We start from the raw sequence: 12,944 nt of genomic DNA on the forward strand, positions 1-12,944 counted from the left end.
GCAGGTAAGGTGGGGGTGGTGTTGAGTGGAGGAGTCAGGAGATAAACTGATGAACTGAGTCTGGGAGGGTGTGTCATGTTAGCCAAGCCGACGCCTAGGGTGCCTGGCGTTCCAGGCAGAGGGCCCAGCAGAAGCGAAGGTCACAGGAAAGGGAGTGTGCGGGGTGAGCAGAAGGAACACGGCCGGCCAGATGGTGTCAGGTCCGTCAGGCACGTGGTGGACTCCAGGTCTGTCCCTGCGTCACAAAGCTCGAGTAGCACAGTGAAGGACGGTTCCCAGGGAGGTCCCTTAGGACCAGCCTAGCTGGGGTGGGCAGTGGGGGGCGGGGGACAGGGGATTCCAGAAGAGCTGAAATAAAATAAGGAGAGTAGAAGCAGTGTGGGTTTTGATGGAATGGACACAAGGTTAGGCTTTGGACAAGGAAGACGTTAGTGACTTAAAAAAAAAAAACAACTAAGAACAACTAGGAAAAAAAAAGATGTGATGGAGAACGCCTTTAATCTCTGGAGGCAGAGGCAGGCAGATCTCTGTGAATTTGAGGCCAGCCTGGTCTACAGACTGAGTTCCAGGTCATCTATGACTACATAGTTAGACCCTGTCTCAAAAAAAAAAAAAAAAGTACCATAAAGGAAAAGTAGGAGTAGGGACTGGAGAAGTGGCTCAGTAGTTAAGAACACTGACCACTGACTAAACTAGGCGGTGGTTGCACACACCCTTAAACCCAACACATGGGAGGCAGAGGCAGGAGAGTGTCTGAGTTTGAGGCCAGCCTGGTCTACAGAGGTGTTCCAGGACAGCCAGGGCTACGCAGAGGAACCCTGCTCTTCTAGAGAGCCCAAGCTTGGTTCTCAGCACCCACATGGTGGTTCACAGTGGTCTAGAACTCCAGTTCTAGGGCATCTGACACTTTCCTTCTGCCCTCCTCAAGACCAGGAGTGCACAGTACACAGACCTACGTGCAAGCAAAGCACAACACACATAAAAATTTAAATAAGTGCACATTCTGAGCTTTGTGTGGTGACACGTGACAGTAATGCCAGCACTTGAGGCCAAGGCAGGAGCTCAAGGCCTCACATTGAAACTTCCCGGAGTTGGAAATGTTGCTGGGAAAGAGCACTTAGCTAACAGGCTCGATCCCCAGCACCACCGTAGACCTGTAGTGAGTTGCACACCAGCCTGGGCTCATAGCAAGTTCAAGGCAAGCCTGTGCTATTTAGCTAGAAAAGAGAAGAGGGGAGGAAACGAGAAGAGGGGAGGAAATGAAAGAGAAGAGGGGAGAAGGAGGATGATGGGGGGAGGAGAAGCATCCCAGCGCCCTTCCCAGGCCGTCTGTGGGTGTCGCACGAAGCCCTGCAAGCGACTCGAGAGTTTGGCGCTGGCAGAGCCGCTGTCAGTTACCAAGGTGACGTGAGATACTCCGAACACGAATGACAGCGCGTCCAACGTCACATGAGCAGGAGATGGGGGCGGGGGAGAAGGCGGGAGCCCGGGAGACAGAAGTCACGGGAAGGAGGATGCAGTGTGGGCCGTGGCCTGGGGTCAGATGGTGCTGGCCTGTGAGACCTAAGGTCTGCCGGGTTGTCACTGGGAACCGCAGCTGGGACGTTTCCAGCCAATGTCAGAGGCAGAGTCTTGACTTGGATTAAGACAATAAATATAGATTCAGCTTTCAGAGGATTTTGTGGCAAAGGGAAGCCAAGAAGGGTGATTGTGAGTTGAGATTTTAGTCATTTGGAGCCACGTGTTTGTGTGTGTGTGTGCGCGCGCGCGCGCGTGCGTGTTTGTGTATGTGTGTGTGCGCGCGCGTGCGTGTTTGTGTGTGCGCGCGCGCGCGTGCGTGCGTGTTTGTGTGTATGTTTTCCTGTTTTTTTATTTTGCTTTTTTATTTTTAAGATTTTATTTTATTTATGTGTATTTGTGTGTCTGTGCACATGTGGGCAGGTACCCGTGGAGGTCAGAAGAGGGCATGGCTCCCCTGGAGCTAGAGTTTACAGGTGGTTGTGAGCTGCCTGACAGGGGTGCTGGGAGCCAAACTCCAGTCCTTTTCAAAAGCAGGCAGTGCTCTTTACCACGGATCCACTTTTCCAGCCCTTGTTCTGTGTTGTTTCATTCTTAATTTTTGAGTCAGCATTTCACTCTGTTGTTCAGACTGTCTCAGAACTTATGGGTTCTCCCGATTGCCCTTAAATACATAGCGATCCTCCTGCTTCAGCATTCCAAGTGCTAGGATTACAGGTGTGAGCCACCATTCATGACAAGTAGTTATTCTCATGAAATTTCAAATGTACAGAAAAGTTGCAAGTGGAAAATATTATCTAATAACATAGAAATCAAAGTTAGAGGTTTGGGGATACAGCTCAGTTGGTAGAGTGCTTGCCTAGCTCTTTTCTATCGAGATAATATGGTGCCCATATTTTCAGTTTTGAATGAGTGAGTTTATTAAGCATATAGTAAGCAAAAATAAGAGAATAAATATTGGGCTGGAAATATGACTCAGCAGCTAAGAGCACTGGCTGTTCTTCCAGAGGTCCTGAGTTCAGCTCCTAGCAAGCACATGGTCAGGCTCACAGCGCCCTCTTCTGGCATAAAGGCGTACATGCAGACAGAGCATTCATATACATAAAACAAATAAACCTTTTTTAAAAAGATAAACTGGGCATGATGGTTCACGCCTTTAATTCCAGTACTGAAGAGGCAGAGGCAGAGGCAGATGGATCTTCGTGAGTTTGAGGCTAACCTGGTCTACAAAGCAAGTTCCAGGACAGCCAGGGCGACACAAAGAAACCCTATCTTGGAAAACCAAAATAATAATAAATAATAATAATAATATCAGGTAACAAATAAGAATGCTCATCACATCAGGCAGTTCCCACATCCAGAAGAAATGGTGGCTGAAGTGAGCGCCCTGGGCAAAGCAGGATCTCTCCGTGGGGAGCTTCCAGCTTCTGGTTCCCACCTGTTGGAAATGGTTTTCCTTTTCACTGGTCCCAAAGGTGCAGTGTCTTTAATGCCCTTGGCTGTTTGCTGCTCTCTCCCCCACCCCCCAGACCTGGGGTGCCAGCCTGCTGCAGGACACGGAGTCTTGGAGGACACTGGAGATAAACAGGCTTGAGTGTGAGACGAGGAGACTTGTTCTCAAGAGTCAGCTCTCAACATGCACAAGCTGCACGTGACAATTTACCCGTGTAATGTATATTACAGGTCCCCAGGACCTGGCACGTTAGGGCATACCTGTAAATTCAGGGTCATTCTAAGATTCATAGCAAGTTCAAGGCCAACCTGGGTTACAAGACCCTGTTTAAGAAGAAAAGAGAAAAAAATTAACTGGAGTGTGGTAGCCCACACCTTTAATCCCAGTACTCTGGGAGTGAGAGGCAGATGGGTCTGTTGTGAGTTCAAGACCAGTGTAGTCTACATAGAGACACAGGCCAGCCAGGGTAACGTAGTAGAACTGTGTCTCTAAAGAGAGGGCAGGGGCCGGGAATGTGGCTCAGTTGGCAGAGTGTTTGCTTCACATCCACAGGCCTGGCGTTCAGTCCTCGGCACAAACCAGGCATCGCGGCGCACACCTGTGATGCCAGCCCTCTGGAGGGAGAGGCCGGACAGTCACAAGTCAGGATCATCCTCAGCAGCGCCAGGACTCAGAAGCCAGCAGGGGAAATGGGAGGATGATTTAAAAGCAGGCCACAGCACCCTTCCACACACACGCATCTCCAGCCCCAGGGGTTGGAGATGGCCATCTGTGTCGCAGCACTGCCTGGAAACAGAGTGCCAGGACCACAAATAGAGTGAATATTTATTCACAGGAACATTTGCTGATAATCGGAAGCTTTATCATGCCATGAGCATCACACATTGAGTCCAACAGCTGTGCCAGGAGCACAGTGGCACATTTTGGAAGTAGGGGAAAGGTAAAGACAGGGACAGACCAAGTTCCACAGAGCTTTATAATGGGCTTGGCAGCCAGTCATGAGCCAGGAGTCTGGGAAAGGGGGGTAGAGCAACCATATGAAAAGGGGCAAAGAACAAAATGAAGTTGGGTGAGATCAGGCATTGATCAGGTGGTGGAGGCGGGAAAATTGGTAGTTCAAGGCTATGGCAGATTACCCAATAGAGCAGTTTAGGAAGGACTCAGATGGCGGGTCACACAGTGTCCGTGGTCAGGGAGCGGAAGACCAGGAGTGCAGCTGCATGGCCAGCTTTGTCTTTCTTACTCAGTCCAGGACACCAGCCCAAGGGACGGTGCCACCAATATTTAGGGTGGGCCTTCCCACCTCAGTTAACTAACCGAGATAATCCCTCACCGACATGCCCAGAGGTTTTTCTCTGGTGACAGTCAAGAATGACTATCAGCTCCCTTTGCCTGCGCTCACACAAGCACTTCCGATTAAATGCAGTGGGTACGAGAAAAGATGGAAGTAGGAAGGGGCTTGTTAGGGAGAATGTGCTAAGGTGAGGTATCAAAGGGGATAGATCAAAGTACATTGTGTGCCTGTGCATGCGTGCATGTGTGTGCGTGTGTGTGTGTGTGTGTGTGTGTGTGTGAGAGAGAGAGAGAGAGAGAGAGAGAGAGAGAGAGAGAGAGAGAGAGAAATGTTAAATAAAAACTCCTAAAAATTAACCGTGAAGAAAAAGGGGGAAACCCAGTTTTAGAATGAGGTGTTTAATTTTAATTGAGCATGTTAATTAGGTGAATCAAAGGGAACTTTTGATTGCTGGATTTTGGTAGTCAGCCTCAGGAAGAGGACGTGGCCAAGTCAGGGACTAGACCTTGGTGGCTAGCTTTAGATCATCTGATGGTTTCTAGCAAGACTGAGGGCACTGGGGGGAAGGGCAAGGCCTGCCAGAGCCATGCTTGAGTAGGCCTGTGTCCTTTCAATTTTACATTTACAGAAAACTTGCAAAAGGATCGCTTGAGAGAGCAGCCATATATCATTCATTACACTTCCCCAATAATCTTCTAACCAGTGTGGGGGTCACACACACAGAGTGATTAACTATGCATACCTGTGCATACCTGTGCATACCTGTGCATACCTGTGCATACCTGTGCATACCTGTGCATACCTGTGCATACCTGTGCATACCTGTGCATACCTGTGCATACCTGTGCATACCTGTGCAGCCTCTGTTCTGGTCGCACTTTGTGCTGTCATGGTTGGCGCTTGTATCATTGCATCTTGTCATGTCTCCTGATCTCTTCCAGCCTGTTTGTCCTTTACAGCCCTGGCATATTAAAGGGCCCATGGTCAGTTATTCTGTGGAATATCCCTCAGTTTAGGTTTGTCTCATTGTTTTTTTTTTTTTAAAATTAGATTGGAGGTATGCATTTGAGGCAAAATGGCACCACGTATGTTATATGCTTTTCTGGGTGTCTGGTACTAAGGAGAACACACTTCTGTGATGTTAGCTTTGGTTAAGATGGAGGCCTCTGGTTTATGTCTATTTAAATAAAGCTTCTATTTTCCCCTTACAATTATAACCATCTTAGTCGGGCAATGGTGGCGACGTCTTTAATCCCAGCACTTGGGAGGCAGAGGCAGGCAGATCTCTGTGAGTTTGGGGCTAGCCTGGTCTACAAGAGCTAGTTCTAGGACAGGTTTCAAAGCTACAGAGAAACCCAGTCTCATAAAACTAAATAAATAACCATCTTACAGAAAATACTTTGAAATTATGCAAATATCCTGTTTACCCTCAAATTTTCACTCATCTACTTTTTGTGTGTGTGTACCTATAGTGTGTGTGTGTGTGTGTATGTGTGTGTGTGTGTGTGTGTGTGTGTGCATGTACCTGCAGAGCTAGAGGCATCAGATCCCCTGGAACTACAGTTAAGGTGGTCATGAGCCACCTGATGTCTGCTAACCTTCAGCGATCCCCTGCTGCCTCCCAATCCATTACTACATACCCCTGACTAGCCGTTACTGCACACCCCTGACTAGCAATTCCAGTGTTTCCCCGTGAAACCTGCACTGGGGGGTGGGGGGGAGAACTGCTGATGTTGAGGCCGGTGGGGACCACATAGAAAGACCCTGTCTCAGAACACAACAAATAGCAGTGTGAAGTTTGACCCCAGCTCTAGGAACCTCCAAAACATGGAGTTTTCCAGATGCAGTCTACGAGACATGGCCAACCAGAAGCCAAGTCTGTTTACTCCTAAAAACCATGGCTGAGGGCTGTTGAGATAGCAGGTAAAGGCCCTTGCTGCCAAGCCCAGTGATATAGCACAGATAATAAAACCCAGAGACAGATATTGGGGTTCAACCTGAAGAGCAACGCAGCCACACCCCTAGAGAGCACTTACCTCTGTGAAATCTTCAGACTGAAAGAGTGAGTTCCTGTCTCATCCCGCCTTATATTCCTCTCTAGTGCTGGTATTAAAGATGGCACCACCACCGCCTGGCCTCTATGGCTAACTAGGGTGGCTGCTGGTATTAAAGGCAGCACCACCACCGCCCAGCCTCTATGGCTAACTAGGGTGGCTGCTGGTATTAAAGGCAGCACCACCACCGCCCGGCCTCTATGGCTAACTAGGGTGGCTGCTGGGATTGAAGGTGTGTGCCACCACTGCCTGACGGTATGGCTGACTAGGGTAGCTAGCTGCTTTGGGCTCTGGTCTTCAGGCAGCTTTATCTATTAAGATATAAATGATACACCACCATACGGTGGCTTGAGTTCAATCCCCAAGAATCACAGCCAAAAGAAAACTGACTCCTCCAAACTGTCCTCTGACCTTCACACGTGCCATTGCATGTGCCCATACATGCATGTACACGAATAAATACATGCATATAGTTAAGAAAAACTTATGGGCCAGAGCGATGACTCAGTGATTAAGAGCAATGGCTACCAGAGGACCCAGGTTGATTTCCAGCACCCAAATGGCACCTTTCAACTCTCTGCAGCTCCAGGCACAGGAGAGTAGCACCTTTTGACCTACCGGGCATACCTGGTACACAGACATATATACAGGCAATGTACCCATACATGGAAAGTTAAAAACATTTTTTAAAAAAAAGAACTTAAGAGAGAATTTAAGTTTCAGGTGCCCATTGTGCCCCTGATAAAAGAGAATCGACTCAGGCGGGGCTGTAGTGGTAGTGGTGGCGCACACCTTTAACCCCTGCACTAGGAAGGCAGAGGCAGGCAGATCTCTGAGTTCAAGGCCAGCCTGGTCTATAGAGTGAGTTCTGGGACAGTCAGGGCAACACAGAGAAACCTGACTCAAAAAAAAGAAGATTGACTCAAACCTCCAGATGCTGAGAGACCCCAGCCTCCATGCATCCCAGAGCTTTTAACACTTTAACCTGAAAAGTAGCTCAGTCCCGAGGGAAGTGGGCCACCTCAGTCTCCTCTAAAAAGGCACCGCGCAGCAATGCTGACGTGGCTAGCTTTCCAGGAGGCAGCTGGTCAGCATTGTGTTCTGTCCTTGTGTGTCCCCTCTCCCAGCAAAGGAGTTTGAAGTTCTGAGAGTCTGAGAGGTACAGTGTCCACGCCCAGAGCAGGCACTCAGAAGTAGAAGGAGGACTGGGCCTGGAATCCACACTTGCCAAAGGCCCACATAGGGATCCCCAGCCAGCACCTCACTCCAGAACTACACCCCAGAATCTTCAGGAGTGTGGCCAACTGGACCTGAAAAGATGCTTGGATCAGCGTGCTTTGGTATTCAAAACTATTTAAACCCACCAGGCATGGAGGCAAAAGAAAATGCAAAAAAAAAAAAAGGGCCAAGAGGAACACAAGTTCGAGGCCATCCTGGTCTACCTAGCAAGCTGCAGCCTAGCCAGGGCTCATAGTGAGACCCTGTGTCAAATCACAAAGGGGATGGGATAGAGTTGAGTTGGCTGAAGGCTTGCTCAGCATTCACAAGGCCTGCATTTGACCCCCGACCCCACACAGATTGGGCGTGGTGGCATACTGTGCCAGCGCGGGCTGGAACCAAGAGTCTCGGCGAAGGGTGTCCAGGTTGAATGAATTCACAGAGCACGAGGTTGAGGTGGAACAGCTTCTTTATTGTTCTGCTGGGGCTAGCTTTTCTACCATGGCACCAAAAGAGGAGGGGACTGCTTCTCCAGAGAACCTGACAGCTCACAACTGTCTGTATGCCAGTCCCAGGGATCCAACACCTTCTTCTAGGGTCCTCGGGCACTAGGTGCACACATGGTACACAGACATACATGCAGGCAAAACACTCATATCATACACATTAAATAAATCATTAAAAAGTTCAAAGTCGGTCTTGGCTACAAAGAGTTTAAGTCAAGCATGAGATCTGTGAAACCCAGTCTTTAAAAAAAGAAAAAGAAAAAAGAGGGAGTTGGATACAGAACTAGTTTGGACTAGCTTCATATGGAACCCTAGATTCCAGGCCTTAGTTCCCAGTTAAGTGTTTTGGCACGTAAGGTGGAAAGCAGTAACGGCAACCGGCCGTTCCTGCCAGCCACCCAAGGCAGAGGAGATGCACAAGGCCAGAGCTGACTGACCACTGACCTTTGACCCTCCCTTCCAGCAATTCCCTTTCTGTCTGATGTCTGTGAACATCACCCGCATTGCCATCCAGGCCCTGAGGGAAGAGTGTCTCTCCAGGTGAGTCCCTGGGATCAGAGTGACCAGCCGAGCCTGGTCCAGCACCATCTGTGCTCCGGTCTCCACAGCCCTGTTGCCTGCTGGCTCTCAGATAATCCCCCTGCACCAGCCACCTCACCTCCCTAACCTGACCCGGATGCCCCACTGCTTGGGGAACACTGGGGTGAGGTGACCAGACAGGCTGGGAAGGGGGCACTGGTGTGTCAGGTTCATCTGTGGCGGAGCAGGTCACTTCCTTTGTCCCGTAGGGAATGTAACCGGCGACAGAAGGTCATCCCAGTGGTGAACAGCTTCTACGCAGCCACCTTCCTTCACCTGGCACAAGTGTGGAGGATCCAGCAGAGGACTATCTCAGACTCAGGCTTTGTCCTCAAAGGTGGGCACCTTCTGTAGAGCTGCATTTTCCTCTCCTCTCCTTCCCCTCCCATCCCTCAGAAAGCCCTGGGGTCGCTCTCCCCTTCTCTGCCACCCTTTCTTCTATATGCATCCGTTCCCTTGCTTGTCATTTGTGTGTCGAAGAAGCAGGGTCTCCCTGTAAGGCCGTGTCTGAGCTGGAACTTGCTGTGTAGACCAGAATGACCATGAATGTATGGCAGTCCATCTGCCTCTGCCTCCTGAATACAGAGACTCCAGGCATGCACAACAGGCTCTGGCCATATATGCCTGATAGTTATTTTTGTTTCTATTTTTGAGATAGTGTCTCATACTGTAGCCAGGCTACAATCCTGCCTCTGTTTCCCTGCTCTGGGATTGCAGCCTTGAGCATGGGTGGCTCCTGTCGATCACATCAAACAACAAAACCCCCACATCTTCTGAACCAAAACTTGAAAGCTCAATAGACAGAGTGCGGCCAGATCTCTTTGAGTTCAAGGCCAGCCTGGGCTACATATTAAGACCCTGTTTCAAAAGACAACAAAACAGGACTGGCAAAATGGCTCGGCGGTTCAGATGGCCTGCTGCTCTTGCAGGGGACCCCGTTTGGTTCCCAGCACCCATGGTGGGCAGCTCACATTTGCCTGTGACTCCAGCTGCAGGGAGCTGCTGTTCCCCTGGCCTCTGCAGGCTCCCACACTCATGGGCACGCACCCACAGTCAAACCTCTATGCATGCTTTAAAGACTAGTAAGTCTTGAAAGCATCCAACCAATCAGAGTTTGGGCTGGGAACGTGGTGCTGTTGTTAAAGCTCCTGCCTGGCATGCAGGAGCCCTGGGCCCAATCCCCACCCAGTGCTTCATAAACCATGTGTGATAGCACAAGCCACTTAGTAGGTAGAGACCGGAGGATGAGAAGCTCAGGGCCTGCAGGAGACCTGTCTCAAACAGAACAGAACTGAACCGTGAGACCTAGGGCTAGAGAGACGGCTCAGCAATTAAGATCACTCTTCCAGAGGACTGACCTCTAACCCAGCACCCATGTGGTGGCTCACAGCCATCTATGGCTGCAGTTCCAGGGGCTCTGGTGCCCTCTGACCTCCGTAGGCATCAGGCACATGTGCTACACAGACATGCATTTAAGCAAAACCTCATACATACACAATAAAACAAGTTTTAAACTAAAAGATGTGAAAGCTAAGGTCTAGCAGTTGGAGTGATTCTACGGAGTTGAGGTCTGTGTCACAGGGAGAAGCGGTCCCTGGGCCCTGTCTGGTTTTGCCATCTTTGTTGACTGCTTTACTCGTGTCTCTCAAGGACAGAGGTTGGTTGTGTTCACAGAGCCATTGGACTTGAGACCTTGTGCCCCCCCCCCCCCACAGATACCCCTAAGCCTTCAGTTCCCCCATCTCCTCTGTTCCAGACTTGGAAGTATTGGCCAAGAAGAGCCCCAAACGGCTGCTCAAGACTCTGGATGTTTACCTAGCCCGGGTGTCAAAAGGACAGGCCTCCTTGTTGGGGGCACAGAAGTGCTCTGGATCACAAGGGCCTCACTCCAGGGACCTGACCTTCACAGGTGTCTGTGACATGCAGTCTCACTCATCTGAGAGCGCGGGGTTGATCTGACCCACCACGGAGACCAGGGTTGATCTGACCCACCCCGGAGACCAGGGTTGGTCTGACCCACCACGGAGACCATTCCCAGAGAGGCCGTCTGGGTCGCTGGAGCTTTCACACCTGAGGAATCGTGTCTGGGACTAAACCCTTCCTGCATCTGCAGGTGACATTAGGATGCTCCCACTTGTGGGTAGTGAAGCTTAAGTTTCTACACCAACATAGCTCATTCGGCAGCTAAAATTAACCTCCTTGAAGCAAGGAGTCGTCTGTTCCTAGCTGGGCCCCAGTTCACAGGGCTGGGCTCCCGATATCTCAGGGGGCATGAACAGGCCGTAAAGTCGAACAGCCGCGTCTGAACGGCCTACACATCCAGTCTACACCTTTGCGCCGAGAGAGACCCAGCAAGTTGTTGCTAGGATTCTGACTCCCCAGCAATGTCTTGAGGTTGGAATTGGAAAGGCAGAGACAACAATACCGTCCGCCAGCAGGGGGCAGCACAACACAGGAAAAAGCGACTGATTGATGGGCAGGCCCTTCTGTTCTTCCAGGACACTTGTTCCCACCTTTCTCCCCCTCCCCCTGCCCACCATTGTTTGTGATTTAGAAATGAGCACTCGGCTAGCTAGACGAGTTAGTCATCGCAGCGCCCAATTCCCACCGCCCACAGGCCGCGGATCCTATGGAGACCGCGCACCAGGTTAACAATGGTTATCTGGCCTGACAGAGAGGCGATGGGAACTCGCTCGTCCACCAGCAGTTTTAGAATAAAGGAACTGTTGTAGTACCTAGTGTTTTCTTCCAAGACAGTTCTTTTGGGACCTTGCTGTGTCCCGTTGTCTAAGGACCAGATTGAGCCAGGCAGGTTAGCACCTAGGGTGCCGTGGGCTTGCAGGCTCCTCAGGCCCCAGGATGGAGAGGCTTCCTGCACCCTGGCTGCCTGCCATCCGAGTTCCCCTGGCTGCACCTGCAGGCCTGGAGACGTCCTTTATTATTATTATTATTGTGTGTATGATACGGGGTGTGGGGCACACACTTGACGTGTGAGAATCAGTAGACGGCTTGCGACGTTGGTTCTCTCCTTCAACCTTTCGTTTCTGGAGATTAAAACCAGGTCGACCGGCTTTTGTGGCAAGCTCCTTGCCTGCTAAGCCAAGTTGCCCACCCAGGCCAGGAGACCTCCTGCCTACTCTAGCCAGTGAGCCTGGTGACTCTTGTTAGGGTTGACCAGTGTGGAATCCACCCCAGGCTTTGCCTGCATTTGCTCCGGGGCCTGGCTGATACTCCCTCACCTCAGTCCCCCACCTAACGACCGGTGAGCCTCAGGCCCCCTGAGCTCCTCTGGCTTCCGAGTGAAGCTGTAGAAGCCTGTGTCCATCTCTACTGCTGTTTCAGACCACTCCGGAGATGGCACCCATAGAGGCCCCCTCCCAGTGTGCCCGCGACAATGCCCTGCTGTCGGCCCTCTGCATATTTACAGGGTCTCAGTTAGAAGGCTTTGTTACCGTGTCTCTTCCTGTAGCTCCCACCTTCAGCGACCAGCAGAGAGGTCAGCAAGGTCACTGGGCTGGGAGAGGTTAGGAGGCAGCCCAGGCCCGAGTCAGTTTGGGTACTTGCTTGGCTACTGTCCCTTTTCCTTGCTCCGCAGCGTCGGCTGGAAGCACAGGGTCCCAGGGCCACAGGGACACGAGGAGGGCCGGCTGGAAGGGAGCCAGCACCCAGCAGGGCCCTTCGTCCTGACCAGGGTGCGTGCAGCTTCAGGGTAGCTCAGCAGTCTGTTCTCCTGGGGGGTGGGTTGGGGGTGCAGGCCTCTGAAAGCTGAAGAGCTGTCTTTTGGGGGGATAGGAAGGACCGCCTTCCTCGGGAGAATCACTGGGTACTTCCCGTCCGGCATGTCTTAGGGAGACCGAGGGGAGGGTTCACAGACGAGCTCTTTGGCGCAGCTTCAGGAAGATGAACTTGATTAGATGTTCTGGCTCTGTGTGGGACGGAAGAATCCAGTGCCACGGCGCAGAGCCGCAGTCACACTTGGGACACAGGAGGGACGTGCAGGGCAGCTGCTGCTGGGCCTCAGCCTCTGGCCCAGGCTCACCCAGACACCACTCTTGCCATGCCCTGCAGGGCGGGGCCTCTTTGTGACAGCTCCCTCACCCTCTCTAGCTTGTTTCTTTTGAGTCGGGCTGTCACATAGCCAAGGCTGACCTTAACTCACTGTGTATCAAAGGCTAAAGGCATGATCCACCTCCCTCTACCTCCTAAGTATGTCAGGGTTACAGACAGGTACCACCATACCTGGCTCACTCACTCTGCCCAGCACACACTCTCTGCCTTCTTTTCTCTGCTATTCCATATTGTCATTAACAAGAAATAGAACT

The 12,944-nt window shown here is 51.1% G+C and overlaps 1 protein-coding gene across 6 annotated transcripts in view; it reads left to right on the plus strand.

The window, feature by feature from the left end:
* Elmod3 (ELMO domain containing 3) overlaps window positions 1-11,356 on the plus strand; it is a 42,292-nt gene extending 30,936 nt beyond the window's left edge. For 5 of the 6 annotated variants that reach the window (XM_087907129.1, XM_087907128.1, XM_087907133.1 and 2 more), the window contains 3 exons: window positions 8,507-8,583; window positions 8,832-8,959; window positions 10,379-11,356. In XM_087907129.1, coding sequence (XP_087763255.1) covers window positions 8,507-8,583; window positions 8,832-8,959; window positions 10,379-10,581 — 408 coding nt within the window. In that variant the 3' untranslated portion in view covers window positions 10,582-11,356. The remainder of the gene's footprint in view (window positions 1-8,506; window positions 8,584-8,831; window positions 8,960-10,378) is intronic. The other variant, XM_087907132.1, reaches the window with a different exon arrangement.
* The last annotated feature ends 1,588 nt before the right edge of the window (window positions 11,357-12,944 follow it).

Source organism: Myodes glareolus, chromosome 6, assembly GCF_982192425.1.
Source record: "Myodes glareolus chromosome 6, mMyoGla1.1, whole genome shotgun sequence".
NCBI lineage: Eukaryota > Metazoa > Chordata > Mammalia > Rodentia > Cricetidae > Myodes > Myodes glareolus.